We start from the raw sequence: 18,930 nt of genomic DNA, 5'->3' as shown, positions 1-18,930 counted from the left end.
GTGGCAGGATGGTCACAAACATGACAGTATTTCTGTTGTTCCAACAAATGTCTGAGATAATCAGCTTATAAGGAGAGAAGGTTAATTTTGGCTGTCAGTGTTAGAGCTTCAGTCACTTGACCTTGCTGCTTTTGAGCCTGTCACATGGAGCACATAATGAAGGCAGCTGCTCACCTTATGGAGGCTAGGAAACAGAAAGAAAGGAAGAAGAAAGCAGAGCTTTACATTCATTCAGGGAATACCCCCAGTCATCTAATTCCCTTCCACCTGCTACCTCTGCTCAAAAGTGGTGCCGCCAATGGGACTCTTAAGAGGACTAACCCAAATCATAGCAAGTGGTATGAGAACATGCTTTTATATTCTAGCCACATGGGTCTATAAGTTGTTTCATTTATATCCTTGGGAAGGCAGGAGATCATTCAGCCTCAAGTCTATTAACTTGACAGAAGTCAAAGCATCTTATGCCTTCCTAAGCTTTCACTATCACATGGTTCCTTGTTGACAGTCTCTGTGTCTTAACCACTGTGGTCCTCAGTGAACCTAAGGGGAAGAGATTAGAGAGTAAAATTATAATTCCCTTGTGCTCTTGGTTGTATTCATGAATTCTTGTTTCACAGGAAGAGGAGGGCTACGTATACAAGGGAATGTTCCTGGAACAATGAAGACTACTCAGTTCTCAGAGGAAGGGGTGGGAACAGGAACACATATCTCCTGGCATCACACACTGTGCCTGTAGCATCCAGTCTGGGCTCTTGTCTACCTTTGCTTTACTAGTGAAGATTGATGTGTTTGCAATGAAGCAGGTTAGGAGTAATGAGAAGTTAGTAAGAAATGGATGCAGGTTCTTTTTTCAGAAAGAATGCATGATTTACCTGTTTCTCTATAAGGACTTGTTTCTGCCTGTCATTTAGGAGACTTGCTGGATCAGGAAATCTCCCGTATGTTCTCTTCCTGCTCTTCCTGCTGTTCTATAGATTGGAGTCCCTTAGGTGAATAGGAAACGTGGGCACTTTTCTCCCTTTTGAGAAGCATACAGAAGAGTCTATAGCAGAAAAACAAGAAAAGACTCACTTAGAAATATTCTTAGTTTTAATAAAAAGAACTCTATACCAGGAAGAAAAATGTTTTGTAATCAAGATTAAAATACACCAATCAAAGGTACTTTCTAGCTTTTTAAATTAATCTTTCAACTTGCATAGAAATTTTGATTCTGACATATTCAATCCAGAGATTATAGTAGTTGCATCATTTAGCTGAGGGATCCTCGGCTTTCTTAGGTGACAATACCCAAAATGCCATAGGAAAATGTTATGGTGCCTCTAAGCTAAAATAATTAAAAATTGAATCACAGTGCCCAAGGTATTAGTGGAACAGACACTGTCCTGCCTTTGTTGCTCACTTTCAACTAAATTACAATGTCCAGGAATGATTAGTGTTTCTCATGAGGTCTGAAGCAGCTCAGCTCTTCCCTGCACATCTCGAGCACGGCGTCTTCATCTTCAGATGGAATAATTTATAATAATAATAATAATAATCATATTTTATTCTGTGGAGGTTTAGCAGCCGATCCACTCATCCACTAACATTCTTGGTGCTCTCTTTTTCTGTACCTGCAGGAGAAGCCATACCAGTGCTCAGAGTGCAGCAAGGCCTTCAGCCAGAAGCGGGGCCTGGATGAGCATAAGAGGACACACACAGGAGAAAAGCCTTTTCAGTGTGATGTGAGTTGCAATTCTTTTCTCTCCCCTGGTATTCTGCAGTACCAGGAGGACTGTCTGTACCTGCACATGTGTTTGTTTTGTGAGTTGATCGGTGCCTTCTGCTGCTTTTAACTCTGGTCTGCACGCACATTCAGTACAATCATATTTTATTCATTATGGTTTACTAGCAGCAAATAAACTGGGGTTTTCATCAGGATATCTTCCAATGTTTCATTCCAAGGAGCTGTTGTTCTTCCAGAGTGTAAATATGGGATAGTTGGAGGCAACTCAAGCGTCTGCCCCAATCTTTGATGAGTTAGCGACAGTTGAACCAATAGGGAGTATGATGAAAATATATTGTATGTGTCTGAAATTGTTCTTCAAAATCAGAATGTAAAAAATATATTTAGCTATTCAGATGTTAAATACAAGCTGAATTTTTAGAATATGTCTATAAATTTATTTCTGTTAAATAATGCTACTTAAGACATTTTCTATTTTGAATCATTGAATTGAACTGAAATAATTTGACATAACTGTTTCACATTAATTTTGAAAGGACAGAGTGCTACTGTTCTTAGTAAATTTAATAAGAACATTGATGGGGGAAATGATTATTTTCTACCAATGTTTACGTCATTTGATCAACCCAAGTGTTAGAGAAGGCTTGTTCTTGACAAATAAATATAAAAAAAGAGCATCAGTGGAAGCTGGCATGAGAAGAAACACTGAAGTAGTAATGTGTGAAGCAGCTCTGTAAATTCACTGTAAATGCTGAATTTACCCAAGAGTGTCATCCCACTGCCATGTCGCAGCGGGGACCATATGGAGCAAGGAGTACCTGTGAACAGGAACTGACAAAAGCAAGACCTTTCCCCATCCTGTGAGAGCTTGCTGGAGGCTAAAGCAGCAACACGCGCTTACTCATAAAATACCTTCCTCTCCAGCACACTTCAGGAAAACCCACCTGTAGCAAGAGAAATGCACGCAGATAGAGCATGGTCCTGAACTGGAGCTAGCTCAGTAACTTCAGTTAGTTAATTCTTTTATAGAGACAAAGCCTATGTAAGTGCCTTGGTTGTACAACTACGCAGATAACCGTTTCAGGCCTGAAATACTCTGCTAGTGCCATATGGACACTTCCTCTAAATTTCCATTCCTATCAGCAGCTGGAGCCTTCACCCTTTCTCATCACTTCAGATGTCCAGTGTGTTCCCCTGGGCACCTTTGACATGATATTTTGAAATCTTTTTAAAAAGTTATAAGATTTCTTAACAGACTTTATGTGTCTGCAAGCCTGTGTAGGCACATGTGCCCCATGGTGTGGGTGTAGAGGTCAGAGAGCAACCTGTGGGACTCCATTCCCTCCTTCTGCCATGTAGGTCCTGTGTTGATAGAGTGTTGTTCATTCCTGGCTGCCCAGACCTGAAATAATCACATAGAAATGATGTTAATTACAACACTGCTTGGCCAATCAGTCAGGCGTACTGCTAGCTAGCTCTTATATCTTAAATTAACCCATTTCCATTATTTTATATTTTACCACAAAGCTTGTGGTTTATTACCTCTTGCTTCTTGGGCAGCAACATGGCATCTGTCTCCTTTAACAGACACATGGGCATCTCTCTGACTCTGCCTTCTTTTCTCTATATGGTCTTGAAATTCCCGCCTTGCTCTATTCTGTGCTGATGTAGGCCCAAAGTAGCCTTTTTATTAACCAATGGTAATAAAACATATTTACAGTATACAAACGAGAATCCCACATCAGGTCCTGTGCTGGCTAATCTTGCTTGTCATCCTGATTGCATCTGGAATTAACTAAAATCAAAGCCCCTGAGGATACCTGTGAGGAATTTTTATTCCTTAGATTATTTGAGGTGGGAGGACTCACCCTAAATCTACGCCACCCCTTCAGGTGACAATGCACATAAAAGAACATGGAAGAAGGAAGCATTAGCTTTTTGCCTGCTTACTCCATTCTTCTTGTCCACCTGTCCTGCCACTGTACCAGAACCTACTTCTTCAGAATTCCAGCGTAGACTGAAAAGTAGCAGCTCTCTAGGACTTCGAGGGACTCTAGCCCCAAATTGGGACTGCTGAGATTTGGCATTTCCACAGGAGACAGACCACATAGACATACAAAGACTCACACACACACATATGTAGGTATGTATAACACACACACACACACACACACACACACACACACACACACCATGTACTGTTTCTTTTCTTTTTTTTTTTCAATCTTTTCAAGACAGAATTTCACATAGCTTTGGAGCCCGTCCTGGAACTAGCTCTTGTAGACCAGGATGGCCTTGAACTCACAGAGATCTGCCTGCCTCTGCCTCCTGAGTGCTGGGATTAAAGGTGTGTGTGTCACCACCACCTGGCACACATACTGTTTCTATAGAGAATCCTGACTAACAGAGTCCTGGGGGTGAAGCTTAGATCCTAAAGCTTTGCAACAAGTACTGCTGAGTCATCTTCGTGACTGTGAAGTGCTTGTTTAAGATAAATTAGCCATTTTAAAATATGTAATTTGGTGGCATTTAGTACATTATCCTTGTTGTGTAATCATATTTATCCAGCAGCAAAGCATTTTTCTTTGCACCAAAATAGAAAATCAACCCCATTAATGTTTTCCCCAGCTCCTCTAGTCCCCAACGATCATTAGTCTGCCTTTTTTATATTTTTTTAAATTTCCCTTTCCTAGGACAGTGTGGCATGCATTTGCAGAGCATCTTTTTCCATGGCTGATGATACCCTGTTCTCTTGACCTATCACGTGTGCTTACCCATCTGTCCATTGGTAGTCACCTGGTGTTTCTGCCTTTACTGTTTTTACATATTGGCTGTGGCAGGCAGGCATAAATGAATTTGTTTGAGTACCTATTTTCATTTTGGGGTGCGTGTGTGGAATTTCTGGGCTGTGTAATAATTGAGTTTTTATTCTATTTTAATTGAAAATACTTTTTCATATAGCATATTCTGATCAAGATGTTCCCTCCCTCATCTCTACTAAGATCTTTCCTACCTTCCCATCCATCCAATTTCATGCCTTCTCTCCCCCTCTTCCTCATCTCTACTTCTCCCTCTTGCAAACAAATAAGCCAATAAAAAACAAAAATATAAAACACACATACAATCCACAAATTGAAAAACATAATATACAAGCAAAAGACAAGTAAAATAAAAATGCCTCAAAAAGTATTAGTAGATAAAAACATGCCACAAATGTCACCAAACTCCTTTTTTTTTTGATTTTTTTTTATTGATAAAAGGAGGATAAAGAAAAGAAAGAAAAAAACAAATTTTCACCTCCTCCCACCAGCCTCCCATTTCCCTCCCCCTCCTCCCACTCTTCTCCCCCTCCTCCCACTCTTCTCCCCCTCCTCCCACCCCTCTCCCCTTCCCCCCACTCTTCTCCCCCTCCCTTTCCAGTCCAAAGAGCTGTCAGGGTTCCCTGCCCTGTGGTACGTCCTAGGTCCTCCCCCCTCCATCCATATCTAGGAAGGTGAACATCCAGACTGGCTAGGCTCCCACCAAGCCAGCACATTGCGTAGGATCAAAACCGCGTGCCATTGTCCTTGGCGTCTCATCAGCCCTCATTGTTCGCCATGTTCCGAGAGTCCAGTTTTATCCCATGCTTTTTCTGGTAACAGTCCAGCTGGCCTTGGTGAGCTCCCAGTAGATCATCTCCACTGTCTCAGTGGGTGGGTGCACTCCTCGTGGTCCCAACATCTTTGCTCATGTTCTCCCTCCTTCTGCTCCTCATTGGGACCTTGGGAGCTCAGTCCAGTGCTCCAGTGTGGGTCTCTGTCTCTATCTCCATCCATCGCCAGATGCAAGTTCTAGGATGATATGCAATATATTCGTCAGTATTGCTCTAGGGTAGGGTCATTTCAGGTTCCCTATCCTCAGCTGCCCAGGGAACTAACTGGGGACCTCAGCTTGGGCACCTGGGAGCCCCTCTAGGGTCAAGTCTCCTGCCCACCCTAAAGTGGGTCCCTTAACTAAGAATTGTGGTTCCGTGCTCCCCTATCCAACCTTCCTTTATCCTGATCCTCCTGTTTCCCCAAGTCCACCCTCCTTCCCTTCTACCTTTTCTCTCCCCATCTCCCCTAACCCCCATCCCACCCCACCCCCAAGATCCCACTTTTCCCCCCGGCAATTTTGTCTACTTCCCTTATCCAAGAGGATAACTATATGTTTTTCCTTGGGTTCACCTTCTTACTTAGCTTCTTTAGATTCGCCTATTGTAGACTCTGTGAACCCTATTTATGGCTAGAAACCAATTATGAGTGAGTACATCCCATGTTCGTCTTTTTGGGCCTGGGATACCTCACTCAGGATAGTGTTTTCTATTTCCATCCATTTGCATGCAAAATTTGAGAAGTCATTGTTTTTTACCGCAGCGTAGTACTCTAGTGTGTATATATTCCATACTTTCTTCATCCATTCTTCCATTGAAGGGCATCTAGGTTGTTTCCAGGTTCTGGCTATTATAAATAATACTGCTATGAACATAGTTGAACAAATGCTTTTGACATGTGATAGAGCATCTCTTGGGTAAATTCCCAAGAGTGGTATTGCTGGGTCCAGGGGTAGGTTGATCCCGAATTTCCGGAGAAACCGAAACACTGACTTCCACAGTGGTTGCACAAGATTGCATTCCCACCAGCAATGGATGAGGGTACCCCTTCCTCCACAGCCTCTCCAGCAAAGGCTATCCTTGGTGTTTTTGACTTTAGCCAATCTTACAGGTGTAAGATGATATCTCAAAGTTGTTTTGATTTGCATTTCCCTGATTGCTAAGGAGGTTGAGCATGACCTTAAGTGTCTTTTGGCCATTTGAACTTCTTCTGTTGAGAATTCTCTGTTCAGTTCAGCGCCCCATTTTTTAATTGGGTTAATTAGCATTTTAAAGTCTAGTTTCTTGAGTTCTCTATATATTTTGGAGATCAGACCTTTGTCTGTTGCGGGGTTGGTGAAGATCTTCTCCCAGTCAGTAGGTTGCCTTTGTGTCTTAGTGACAGTGTCCTTTGCTTTACAGAAGCTTCTCAGTTTAATAGGTCCCATTTATTCAATGTTGCCCTTAATGTCTGTGCTTCTGGGGTTATACCTAAGAAGCGATCGCCTGTGCCCATCTGTTGTAGGGTATTGCCCACTTTCTCTTCTATCAGATTCAGTGTTTTCGGGCTGATATTGAGGTCTTTAATCCATTTGGACTTGAGTTTTGTGCACGGTGATAGATATGGGTCTATTTTCATTCTTCTACAGGTTGACATCCAGTTGTGCCAGCACCATTTGTTGAAGATGCTTTCTTTCTTCCAATGTAAACTTTTAGCTCCTTTATCGAAAATGAGGTGTTCATAGGTTTGTGGGATAAAGTCCGGGTCTTCTATACGATTCCATTGGTCGACTTCTCTGTTTTTATGCCAGTACCACCCTGTTTTCATTACTGTAGCTCGGTAATAGAGTTTGAAGTCAGAGAAAACAGAAAAAGCACATATTGGAGACTTAACAGCCCTCCTGAAAGCTCTAGAAAAAAAAAGAAGCAGACTCACCTAGGAGGAGTAGAAGACTGGAAATAATCAAACTGAGGGCTGAAATCAACAAAATAGAAACACAAAAAACAATCCAAAGAATCAATGAATCAAGAAGCTGGTTCCTGGAAAAAATCAACAAGATTGACAAACCCCTATCCAAACTAATCAAACGGCAGAGAGAAAATTTGCAAATTAATAAGATCAGAAATGAAAAGGGGGACATAACCACAAACACAGAGGAAATTCAGAGAGTCATTAGATCTTACTACAAAAGCTTGTATGCCACTAAACTGGAAAATGTAAAAGAAATGGACACTTTCTTAGATAAATACGATTTACCAAAATTAAATCAAGACCAGGTGAACAAGCTAAACAGACCTGTCAGTCGCGAAGAACTAGAAGCTGTTATCAAAAACCTCCCTACCAAAAAAAGCCCAGGGCCAGATGGTTTCAATGCGGAATTCTACCAGAACTTCCAAGAAGACCTAATACCTATACTCCTCAATGTATTCCACAATATAGAAACAGAAGGGTCATTACCAAATTCCTTTTATGAAGCTACAGTTACTCTGATACCAAAACCACACAAAGACTCAACCAGGAAAGAGAATTACAGGCCGATCTCACTCATGAATATCGACGCAAAAATCCTCAACAAAATACTGGCAAACCGAATCCAAGAACACATCCGAAAAATTATCCATTATGATCAAGTAGGCTTCATTCCTGAGATGCAGGGCTGGTTCAACATACGAAAATCTATCAATGTAATCCATCATATAAATAAACTGAAAGAAAAAAACCATATGATCATTTCATTAGATGCTGAAAAAGCATTTGACAAAATTCAACATCCATTTATGTTAAAAGTCTTGGAGAGATTAGGGATACAAGGGTCATACCTAAATATAATAAAAGCTATATACAGCAAGCCGACAGCTAACATCAAATTAAACGGAGAGAAACTCAAAGCCATCCCGCTTAACTCAGGAACACGACAAGGCTGCCCACTTTCGCCATACCTCTTCAATATAGTGCTGGAAGTTCTAGCAATAGCAATAAGACAGCATAATGGGATCAAGGGGATTCGAATTGGAAATGAAGAAGTTAAACTTTCGTTATTCGCAGATGATATGATAGTGTACATAAGCGACCCCCAAAATTCCACCAAAGAACTTTTACAGCTGATAAACAGCTTTAGTAATGTGGCAGGATACAAGATCAACTCCAAAAAATCAGTCGCCCTCCTATACTCAAAGGATATGGAAGCAGAGAGGGAAATCAGAGAAGCTTCTCCATTCACGATAGCCACAAACAGCATAAAATATCTTGGGGTAAATCTAACCAAGGAAGTGAAAGATCTATTTGACAAGAACTTTAAGGCATTGAAGAAAGAAATTGAAGAGGATACCAAAAAATGGATGGACATCCCTTGCTCTTGGATTGGGAGGATCAACATAGTAAAAATGGCAATTCTACCAAAGGCAATTCATAGATTCAATGCAATCCCCATCAAGATCCCATCAAAATTCTTCACAGATCTGGAGAGGACAATAATCAACTTTATATGGAAAAACAAAAAACCCAGGATAGCCAAACTCCTTTTGAGTTGCCCCTCTACTGCTGGGCATGAGGCCGTCCTTGAGTGTGGTTTATACATCCTGTTATTCATAGGAGCTGAACCATGTTATATTCCTGTCAGGGTTGTATACGAATTCATGTTTTTTTTTCCCCCATCTTTGAGTACATTTTCCCATTTTTGCTTTTTTTTTTCTGTTTTAACCATCCTGCTAAGTGTGAAGTATCTCACTAGGTTTGGACTTTACCCTAAATTCTAATGAAGTTAAGTGTCTATGTGCTTGTTGGATATTTTTCTGTCTTGGGAAGAAGTATTTGCTCAAATGCTCATTTTAAAATTAGCTGCTTAGGCTTTTTCTTGTTGAGTTGTAAAAATTCTATGTAAAGTCCTGGATAAAAACTTTGCATGACATGCAAATATTTTATTTCAAATAAATACTTCACTCTGGAAGTATTCTTTCTGCTTTTCTGATAATACTCTATGCATAGAGATATTGATGTTAAGTTCATTTAATATTTTTCAGAATTTTGTCATATTTCATGTTATTTATAAAATTTGTTGCCCAGACCAAGGTCCTTTTGTTTTTCCCTAAACATTTTGTCCTTCAGCTCTTATATTTAAGTCTTGGACCTATTTTGAGTTGATTTTTTTTATATGGAGTCTGGTAGGGACCCATTGTTTCACCATCTTTCAGCTTCATATACAGTGTTAAATGTGAGGTATTTTTTATTAGTTCCTTGTGAAGTTTACATCATGCATCCTAATCCCACTCATCTCCCCGTCCCTCTATATCTACCCTCTGTCTTTAGAACTACCCTATCTAAAGAAAACAAAAGAACACCAAAAAAAAGTTACAGTGTATCACAGTATGTCACATTCTGTCCTCTTGCCCAAACATCTTTACTTGCAAATGTTAATTACCATAAGTCCCTGGTCTGTTTAGAGGTCTCTGGCTTCTGCTACACTATCAATACTGGATTCTCCTTGGAGTTCCTCTCAGATATCCTGTTGTAGCTCAGTGTCATGAAGGTCCCGAAGCTTTGGTTCTGCAGGATTGGAGGCACTGCAGCAATTCATGGATGGGGTAGATACTGAGGTGGATCAACTCAGAGTCCTGCATCTGGGCCTGGGTGGTAGCTGAGTCATTAAGCCGGCCCTGCTCTCCTGCACCTCCACCACCAAGGTCAGCTCTCCTCCTCTTTGCGCAGGTGGGGGCAGAGCCACTTTCCTGCTATGGTGGCTAGAAAGGTACCACTGGCTGACTCTCTGGTGCTCATGCCTTTGAGGCCAGCTCTCCCTCACCCATGCCACCAGGGTCAGCTCTCCAGAACTGGCCCAGCCAAGGGCAGGGCCAGATCATCTGTTCTCATGCCCTGTGGGCCTGTTCTCCAGCATCCACACCACCAGGGTAAGCTCCACTATGCTGCCCAAGGAAGGCATGGGTCCCACTCTCTGGAATGCTGTAGCCAACTAGGGATGGGTCCAGCTCACCGACTCTCATGCCTTTAGGGTCAGCTCTCCCACACTGCCCAGGCGAGGAGCATGACCACTATCCCATGCTCATGTCCTGGGGCTGGCTTACTGGCCTGGTGGTGGGCAGCATCCTCTAGGGTGTCTTCTGACCCCTTACACTGAGTGCTGGGTGTCTTCTGCCCTGTTGACCTTAAATATAAGTTTCAATAAACACCCTTGGTTATACTGACAAATTTTTAAATAGATGTTTGTTTTCAAACCAACAAACAATCCTGAATTTTAGCAAATGTCCTTTCAATGCCCATGTTTGTCTTTTTCTTTGTTCTACTAATGTGACAGGTTCTTCTGTTTACTTATTTAAACCACCATTGCAATCTTGAAATATATCTTACTTGGCCATGGCTAACAACCCACTTAATAGATACTTATATTCTTTCATTTTGTGTCTGTGTGTGTGTGTGAACTTTTGCACCTAGATCCATAAATATTGATCTCGACTTTTCTTTCTTTTTAATATCATCATTTGGCTTGGGTGACAAAGCTATGCTAAGTACAGAAAATAAGTTTTAAAAGTGCCCTTCTCACTGCAGGAAAGAGATATTTCTGTAACTCTGAATATTTGGTAGACTTCATCTGTGGGGTCCATTAATCCTAGACTTTCTTTATTAATATTATTTATATTTGATTCAATATCTTGAGTTGTTGGTATTGATGTTAATGTTCAGTTGTTATTTTTATTTTCTTCTTCAGTGGGTTTGGTAACCTGACAAACAGCAAAATAAAATACATTTACCCACTGGACTGACGTGCCTTTGTCTTGCTTGATCTCTTAGTAACCCCTTTCTGTCACTACTCTTCTGGATGTGTTTCAAACCCATGGCTACCTCTAGACTCTTTTGCCACTTTTATGTCTCTCATACCCACCATATGAGCAAATTTGTTTGGCTTTTACAGATTCACCACACCTGCCCAACTACTGTGTTAGTCTTTGGGAATGCAGAAGTAACTTCTTTACTGATTTTTCTTTGCTGGTAACACTCTGCTTAAAATTGCCACCCAGAATAATCTATCCAGAGGTTGAATCTGTCTGACTGTCTGTCTGTCTGTAATCCTCCAGGGATCATGCATCTCATTCAAAAAGAAATCCCCAGGATCTGCACCTGTGCTGTCCTCCCCAGAATCTGTACCTGTGCTCTCCTCCCCAGGATCTGTACCTGTGCCCTCCTCCCCAGAATCTGTACCTGTGCTCTCCTCCCCAGGATCTGTACCTGTGCTCTCCTCTCCAGGATCTGTACCTGTGCTCTCCTCCCCAGGATCTGTACCTGTGACCTCCTCCCCAGGATCTGTACCTGTGCTCTCCTCCCCAGAATCTGTACCTGTGCTCTCCTCCCCAGGATCTGTACCTGTGACCTCCTCCCCAGGATCTGTACCTGTGCTCTCCTCCCCAGGGTCTGTACCTGTGCTCTCCTCCCCAGGATCTGTACCTGTGCCCTCCTCCCCGGGGTCTGTACTTGTCCTCTCCTCCTCAGGATCTGCTCCTGCTCTCCTCAGGATCTGCTCCTGCTCTCCTCCCCAGGATCTGCTCCTGCTCTCCTCCCCAGGGTCTGCTCCTGCTCTCCTCCCCAGGATCTGCTCCTGCTCTCCTCCCCGGGGTCTGTACTTGTCCTCTCCTCCTCAGGATCTGCTCCTGCTCTCCTCCCCAGGATCTGCTCCTGCTCTCCTCCTCAGGATCTGTACTTGTCCTCTCCTCCCCAGGATCTGCTCCTGCTCTCCTCCCCAGGGTCTGCTCCTGCTCTCCTCCCCAGGATCTGTACCTGTGCTCTCCTCCCCAGGATCTGTACCTGTGACCTCCTCCCCAGGATCTGTACTTGTCCTCTCCTCCTCAGGATCTGCTCCTGCTCTCCTCAGGATCTGCTCCTGCTCTCCTCCCCAGGATCTGCTCCTGCTCTCCTCCCCAGGGTCTGCTCCTGCTCTCCTCCCCAGGATCCGCTCCTGCTCTCCTCCCCAGGGTCTGCTCCTGCTCTCCTCCCCAGGATCTGCTCCTGCTCTCCTCCTCAGGATCTGCTCCTGCTCTCCTCCCCAGGATCTGTACTTGTCCTCTCCTCCCCAGGATCTGCTCCTGCTCTCCTCCTCAGGATCTGCTCCTGCTCTCCTCCCCAGGATCTGTACTTGTCCTCTCCTCCTCAGGATCTGCTCCTGCTCTCCTCCCCCAGGATCTGCTCCTGCTCTCCTCCCCAGGGTCTGCTCCTGCTTTCCTCCCCAGGGTCTGCTCCTGCTCTCCTCCCCAGGATCTGCTCCTGCTCTCCTCCTCAGGATCTGCTCCTGCTCTCCTCCCCAGGATCTGCTCCTGCTCTCCTCCCCAGGGTCTGCTCCTGCTCTCCTCCCCAGGATCTGCTCCTGCTCTCCTCCTCAGGATCTGCTCCTGCTCTCCTCCCCAGGATCTGTACTTGTCCTCTCCTCCCCAGGATCTGCTCCTGCTCTCCTCCTCAGGATCTGCTCCTGCTCTCCTCCCCAGGATCTGTACTTGTCCTCTCCTCCTCAGGATCTGCTCCTGCTCTCCTCCCCCAGGATCTGCTCCTGCTCTCCTCCCCAGGGTCTGCTCCTGCTTTCCTCCCCAGGGTCTGCTCCTGCTCTCCTCCCCAGGATCTGCTCCTGCTCTCCTCCTCAGGATCTGCTCCTGCTCTCCTCCCCAGGATCTGCTCCTGCTCTCCTCCCCAGGGTCTGCTCCTGCTCTCCTCCCCAGGATCTGCTCCTGCTCTCCTCCCCAGGATCTGCTCCTGCTCTCCTCCTCAGGATCTGCTCCTGCTCTCCTCCCCAGGATCTGCTCCTGCTCTCCTCCCCAGGATCTGCTCCTGCTCTCCTCCCCAGGATCTGCTCCTGCTCTCCTCCCCAGGATCTGCTCCTGCTCTCCTCCCCAGGGTCTGCTCCTGCTCTCCTCCCCAGGGTCTGCACCTGCTCTCCTCCCCAGGGTCTGCTCCTGTTCTCCTCCCCAGGATCTGCTCCTGCTCTCCTCCCCAGGGTCTGCACCTGCTCTCCTCCCCAGGGTCTGCTCCTGCTCTCCTCCCCAGGGTCTGCACCTGTGCCCTGCTCCCCAGGGTCTGCACCTGTGCCCTCCTCCCCTACCTTCTGATGTACTCAACACCATCTCTCACTATGGTCACCAGTGTGCCTTCATAGCTGCTGTTTTATCTGCTTGAACTCCTTTCTCTTCAGGTATCTTTTTGTTTTGTTCTTTTTTCTTATTTGTTTGCTGGTTACTTATTTTTAAACTTACTGCTATTTTATGACAAGATTACACTCTGTAGCCCATTTTGTTCCAGTATTGGCTACACGTGTAGGTCAGGATGGCCTCAAACTTGAAGCAACCATCGTGCCTCTGCCACCAAGTGCTGGGATCTTGGACTCCATCATGCCTGGCCATTGATATATCCTTCTGGCCTGTCCCAATGCTCCCTTCAGGTCCTGCTCAGATTACTTTCTCTTGTATCTCTGTACATAGCCTTCATGTTCCTTGTACTTACCTAAATTAATATGTACTTCTTGAATTATTTATTACGTTATTTATTTATTCACTTGTTTATGTGTTCATTTATTACTGAGGGTGTGCACATGTGAAGGCAGGAGGGAAACTTGTGGGACTGAGCTCTCCTCTTCTACCACCTGCATCCTAGGGATCAAACTCTGATTGTTAGGTTTGCTGGCCTATGTACTGGACCATCTTGCTGGCCCTTATTTAGTTTCTTTCTTATGCATGACAGCTTCTGTGAAAGGGGGAGTTTTTCTTTATTACTGGTTTCTTTGTTTGTAAGCCTAGAACTAATCCTCAGATATAAAAAAAAAAAAAACATGTTATAAGTATTTTTAAGAATGAAAACTTGAATGAATGAAGTACTGTCCTAATCCACATCCCAATCATGTCTGGCTTAGAAAGAAACATGGACTAGGCCTCTCCGACAGTAGCTTTTGATCTTCTGCTTGCTGACCAAATAGCATCTGTCTTAGTATCTGTTAGAAAGCTTCAGTGAATTCCTACCAGTTCCATGAGTTCCCACTTAGGATTATTCAGGTCTCTGGGCTTTGTTCCCAACCTTCAACTCAAGCTTCCTTTTTAGCCTTCTCTCTAATGACTTCTGAACTGCTCTTTCTTCAAGTCAACAGTGTTTGCATACCCTCAGTTTCCTGCTTGTCTTCTTGTCCCCTGGCAGTACCTGTGCTGTCCCGAGAGATAATCCTTCTCCATCCCCGCCAGGTGCTTTTATCCACACCTAGACTTTATGGCCCTACTGCTTAAAACTTGCCCCAGTCCCTTACAAACATTGAGTGTGCTCACATCTGTGCCTCTATTAGCACAGAACTAATGTTCCTACAAGTATTTATCCTAGGTTACTGACTACCAGAGAAAGATAGTAAATCCTTTGTCATGTTATTATTACATCAACTGGTATATACGTTCATTGTGTTATAAGTATTTTAACTGAAGCTTATATACAATTTCCATTCCCAGCTCTGGAAGAACTTCCTTCTCAATAACTTATTTCACTATATTCTAAAACAAAATTAGTCTGCCTCTTTCTTAGAGTAATAGTGAAAAATAAAGTTTCCCCATTTTTGGTATTTGAATTGGTACTTAGTCGGGACAGGGTTGAGAAGCCCTGGTGGAAGTGAAGAAAAGGAAAACTCTATGCTGTGTGACTATAGATGACCTGGCATTGGGTGGTTGATTCTGAGCAGCACCATAGTCCTTTAATCCCTATACTTAGGATAATGAATGCCAATCTTCTCACATCCAGGTAATCCTTTTCACAAGAGTGACATCAGCGGCTCTCCACTGCCATCTAAAGCTCTACCCAGGCTCTCAATGAACAGTCTCTCCTGGGTTGTCCCTGTCTCCTCTCCTGAGGGGATCCTCTGGACTTCTTTAGTTCTCAGCCACTAACAAAAGTTTCAGCATCTTTTACATTCTCTCCAATTATCATTGCTGTCATTTTCCCACAGAGACTAAGGAAGTGGACTTGTATCCAGAGCACTTGAAGTTTGTATTTCTCCTTTCCCAAGAGTGAGCCCAAATATCTGGAAACCTTATTTATATTTTCTAAGTCACTTTTGTTCCTTAAAATGGTGTGAGCCTGACAAATGGGAGAAACAGTTCATATATCTCAAGTTAAAGTGAGAATCTTCAGTTGATCCTGTGATTTGCCCTGGGGAAGTATGGACTGAGTGCAGACTACCTGGCTCCAGTTCTAGAAATCACTTTCTATTGTTGGGAATCTGGTTACTCTCAATTTCCCTCTGTGAAAATAAGGTTACATACTATCTACTCAGCAGTGCGGCTATGGGTACTGAATAAGGCAATGTGCAAAAATCACTCACAGGACATTCTGGCCAATAGTGAACGCCGTGCTCGGCACAAAATGGGCAGGTGAACAAGATGGCATCTGCTCTGTCATTATAGAGGGCATAACATTAAATAAATAAACATTGATGAATACCTAATTGCCATTTATGATAAAGACTGAGAAGGGAAGGTACAATGCCAAACAGCTGTGAAAAAAAAAATAGTTAAGAAAGAACTATTTACTTATGTATCCCCACATTTTCTCTGTGTGTGTTTATCTATTTAGCTTAAAAGATAAGGTGTCAGCTACTACGATAAGAGCATTTCAGAGAGTGGTTGGAGGCTACAGGGGAAGGAGTCCTAGGGAGAGGGAGCCTGGTAAGAGAGGAAGAGTGGAGCCCTGGGTGGCATGTGAATGTCTCCACCATGGGAAGGAACTGACTCAATGCAATTTCTGTGAGAAGACACTACAGGTGGTGTGAGCTCTTTACTTTTGCATGGCTTCAGAGAAGGGGCCAGAGAAATAGGACATGAAGATGAAGTCAAAGTTTCTCTTTTTAAATGATCATCAATTTGAAGCTACACTTTCAAAACAATTTGGTACTTATTTCACATCAAGGTACTTTCCATAAAAACATGCTTTTATTTCTTTGAAAGTATTCATAGTTCTTGAGGTTTTTATATTCTCATAAAAGCTGCCCATATGTATTTATGTATAGATTTAGATAGATGTCTTTATCCCCTCTACCTTCCTTCTATCATCTACCATTATTTCATTTTTGTAAATTCAACTAATATTTATAAATTAATGACCTGTACCTTTAAGTTCCCTATAATAGTAAGGAGATTTGCCCAGAAAAGTCCCAAAAATCAGTCATTAAGCTGGAGTAAATATTGGGAATGGCTGCTTTGAGGACACTTCGCAGAGAATCCCACCTGGCGGGCAAGCCTCACTGCCACTCCCCCTGTGGTAGCTCTCCACTTAGTCTCTTTTTTCCAATATTCCAATGATCCCACTTGCTAGTGAAGACAAAAGAACTTAGCCTAGCTTTTAGTGAGTGTCTACAATCTAACTCCAGTGGCATAATGCACTTTTAAGGAGAGAGGCAGAGAGAGAGAGAGGCAGAGAGAGAGACAGAGAGAGAGAGAGAGAGAGAGAGAGAGAGAGAGAGAGAGAGAGAGAGAGAGAGAGAGGCTGTATGTGTGTGTGAAACTGAGTAAGATCAAACTTGGAATTTGACTTCTATCTGTGACTTAAGTTATTCTGCCTTGCTTACATGTTGCTGCTGTGGTACTTTTCATTACCAGGTTGTTTGGTGTGGATGTTAAGCTGGGCTGCCGTGTAGTGGAGTTTATATGAAATAACTGCTTATGTGCCTTACATAATATACAATTATGCAATATACATGAAACAAGAAAGAAAGAAATGGAATACTGGGTAATAAATTTGAGTTGTAATACTTACAGCATTGTTAACCAGTCACACCACAAGTGGATATAATGCTTAAAGCATTGTTACCCAATCACATCACAAGTGGTTATAACTCTTACAGCCTTGGTAGCCAGTCACATCTCAAGTGGGACTAAATTAAAAACATCACAGAAAAAAAATCTTGTGTATTTATGCCCTGTGGAGAGATGTCATCCAGGCTGTAAATCACAGCACGTGAGGAGTTGTTATGGATTGTAAATATACTCTGTTATGCTAAGAAAGGTATGTCCCTAGGAAGTAGTTTCTCTGACATGGTCCAGAGCTGGGAGAGGAGACGATGCTTGGGGGTGGTGCAAGCCATGCAATTAAATGCAAGTGATGCTTGAAAACTGAAATTAACGTCTTTGTCTGGGTGTGAAATTCCATTTATTCTGAGAGCGTAGTTTGTTCTTAGGCCCACTAGCACATACTTAATAAAATGAATTTTCATATTGTATATATGACAGACTGATTTCTCATCATAAATATGGGGTATCTGGTTCTTTTCTAGGTTTGTGACTTGGCTTTTAGCCTGAAGAAAATGCTCATCCGACACAAGATGACTCACAATCCAAACCGTCCAATGGCAGAGTGCCATTTTTGTCATAAGAAGTTTACAAGAAATGACTACCTCAAAGTGCATATGGACAATGTTCATGGTGTAGCAGACAGCTGATGGTAGCTGTTGAGGAACCAAACCATGTAGAAGGGGCTTCTAATATGAATCCCAGATTCTTATCACCTGATCAGCTTAACAGAAATAACCAAAAGCAGTGCATTGATCTCCCAGTGTTCATTTGCTTATCTTTGGAATTTATAGATGGACATGTAAACAAAAATCTTACATTTACCAAAAAGAAATGCAAGTAAAAAATAATTCTTTGTAGCTTACAAAATGCTTTAAGTTATGTTTGTGTTCTGGCTGATTAAAAACTAAATACATTGTTATGGCTCTTGACTTCTTTTATGGAATTTATTAACATATTCCCCCATTAGGCATTTGTGTTCTTATTTGTGTGTGGGAAGGTAATCACATGTAAATATCAGATATTGCAGTTGGTTCTTACCAATTCAGACAGAAATCAAGACATTTAAGTATTTGAATCAAGACAGTTTATCCTATTTAACAGTTCTATTTAACAATTATCATAATATAAATAGATAGATATAGATATGTTTGAGAATTAAGGTCTATTTAGATATTGCTTACTTTAGAGAATCTCAAAACATACTGTTTGAATGTATCATTCAGATGCTTGTTCATGCTTTGGAAATTCTTTATATGGTCAGCACAAAAATAACTGATATATTGAATTTTTATGATCCTGATCATTCGGAGTTTTACTTTCCATCCTTAGGAATTAGCAATAATAAGCATACCTTGCTAGAAATAGAAGTTGATGGACATTTCCCCATTTCACCTGAGTTATGACGAGGTGACTCTGGCCTGTGCAAGTTCTTAGTACAGGCACAGCGGTCTTCAGAGCCTTTGTCTTTCTGGTGTGATTTTACAAACAGTTTTGAAATATCCTCAATCATCCCATGGAATTAGAAATCTGGAATATTAAAATGTAAGTTTTCTCATTGTTATGGTTTAAATTCATATCTACAAAATATTTGACAGCCAGATACAAGGAACAAGTGGTGATGACATAATATAATAACAATGTCAAAACAATTGAGAGATCCAAAATGTAAGAAGCCCAGTTCCTAGACCAGTGTGTCCAGAACCCGTTTAGAAGAGAGAAACATCAATTAAATGGAAGTCATTCAGTGGTGAAGAGTTGAGGAGAACAGTTATCTAAGGGCTTGAGCATCCTA

The 18,930-nt window shown here is 42.6% G+C and overlaps 1 protein-coding gene across 1 annotated transcript in view; it reads left to right on the top strand.

The window, feature by feature from the left end:
• The window catches only part of Prdm5 (PR/SET domain 5), a 169,930-nt gene extending 151,874 nt beyond the window's left edge, over window positions 1-18,056 (top strand). Inside the window, exons 14-15 of the mRNA XM_075983930.1 lie at window positions 1,617-1,721; window positions 17,621-18,056. Coding sequence (XP_075840045.1) covers window positions 1,617-1,721; window positions 17,621-17,785 — 270 coding nt within the window. The 3' untranslated portion in view covers window positions 17,786-18,056. The remainder of the gene's footprint in view (window positions 1-1,616; window positions 1,722-17,620) is intronic.
• Window positions 18,057-18,930: the final 874 nt, after the last annotated feature.

This window comes from Microtus pennsylvanicus, chromosome 8 (assembly GCF_037038515.1).
Source record: "Microtus pennsylvanicus isolate mMicPen1 chromosome 8, mMicPen1.hap1, whole genome shotgun sequence".
Lineage (NCBI taxonomy): Eukaryota > Metazoa > Chordata > Mammalia > Rodentia > Cricetidae > Microtus > Microtus pennsylvanicus.
This window is presented reverse-complemented; position numbering and strand designations above follow the sequence as displayed.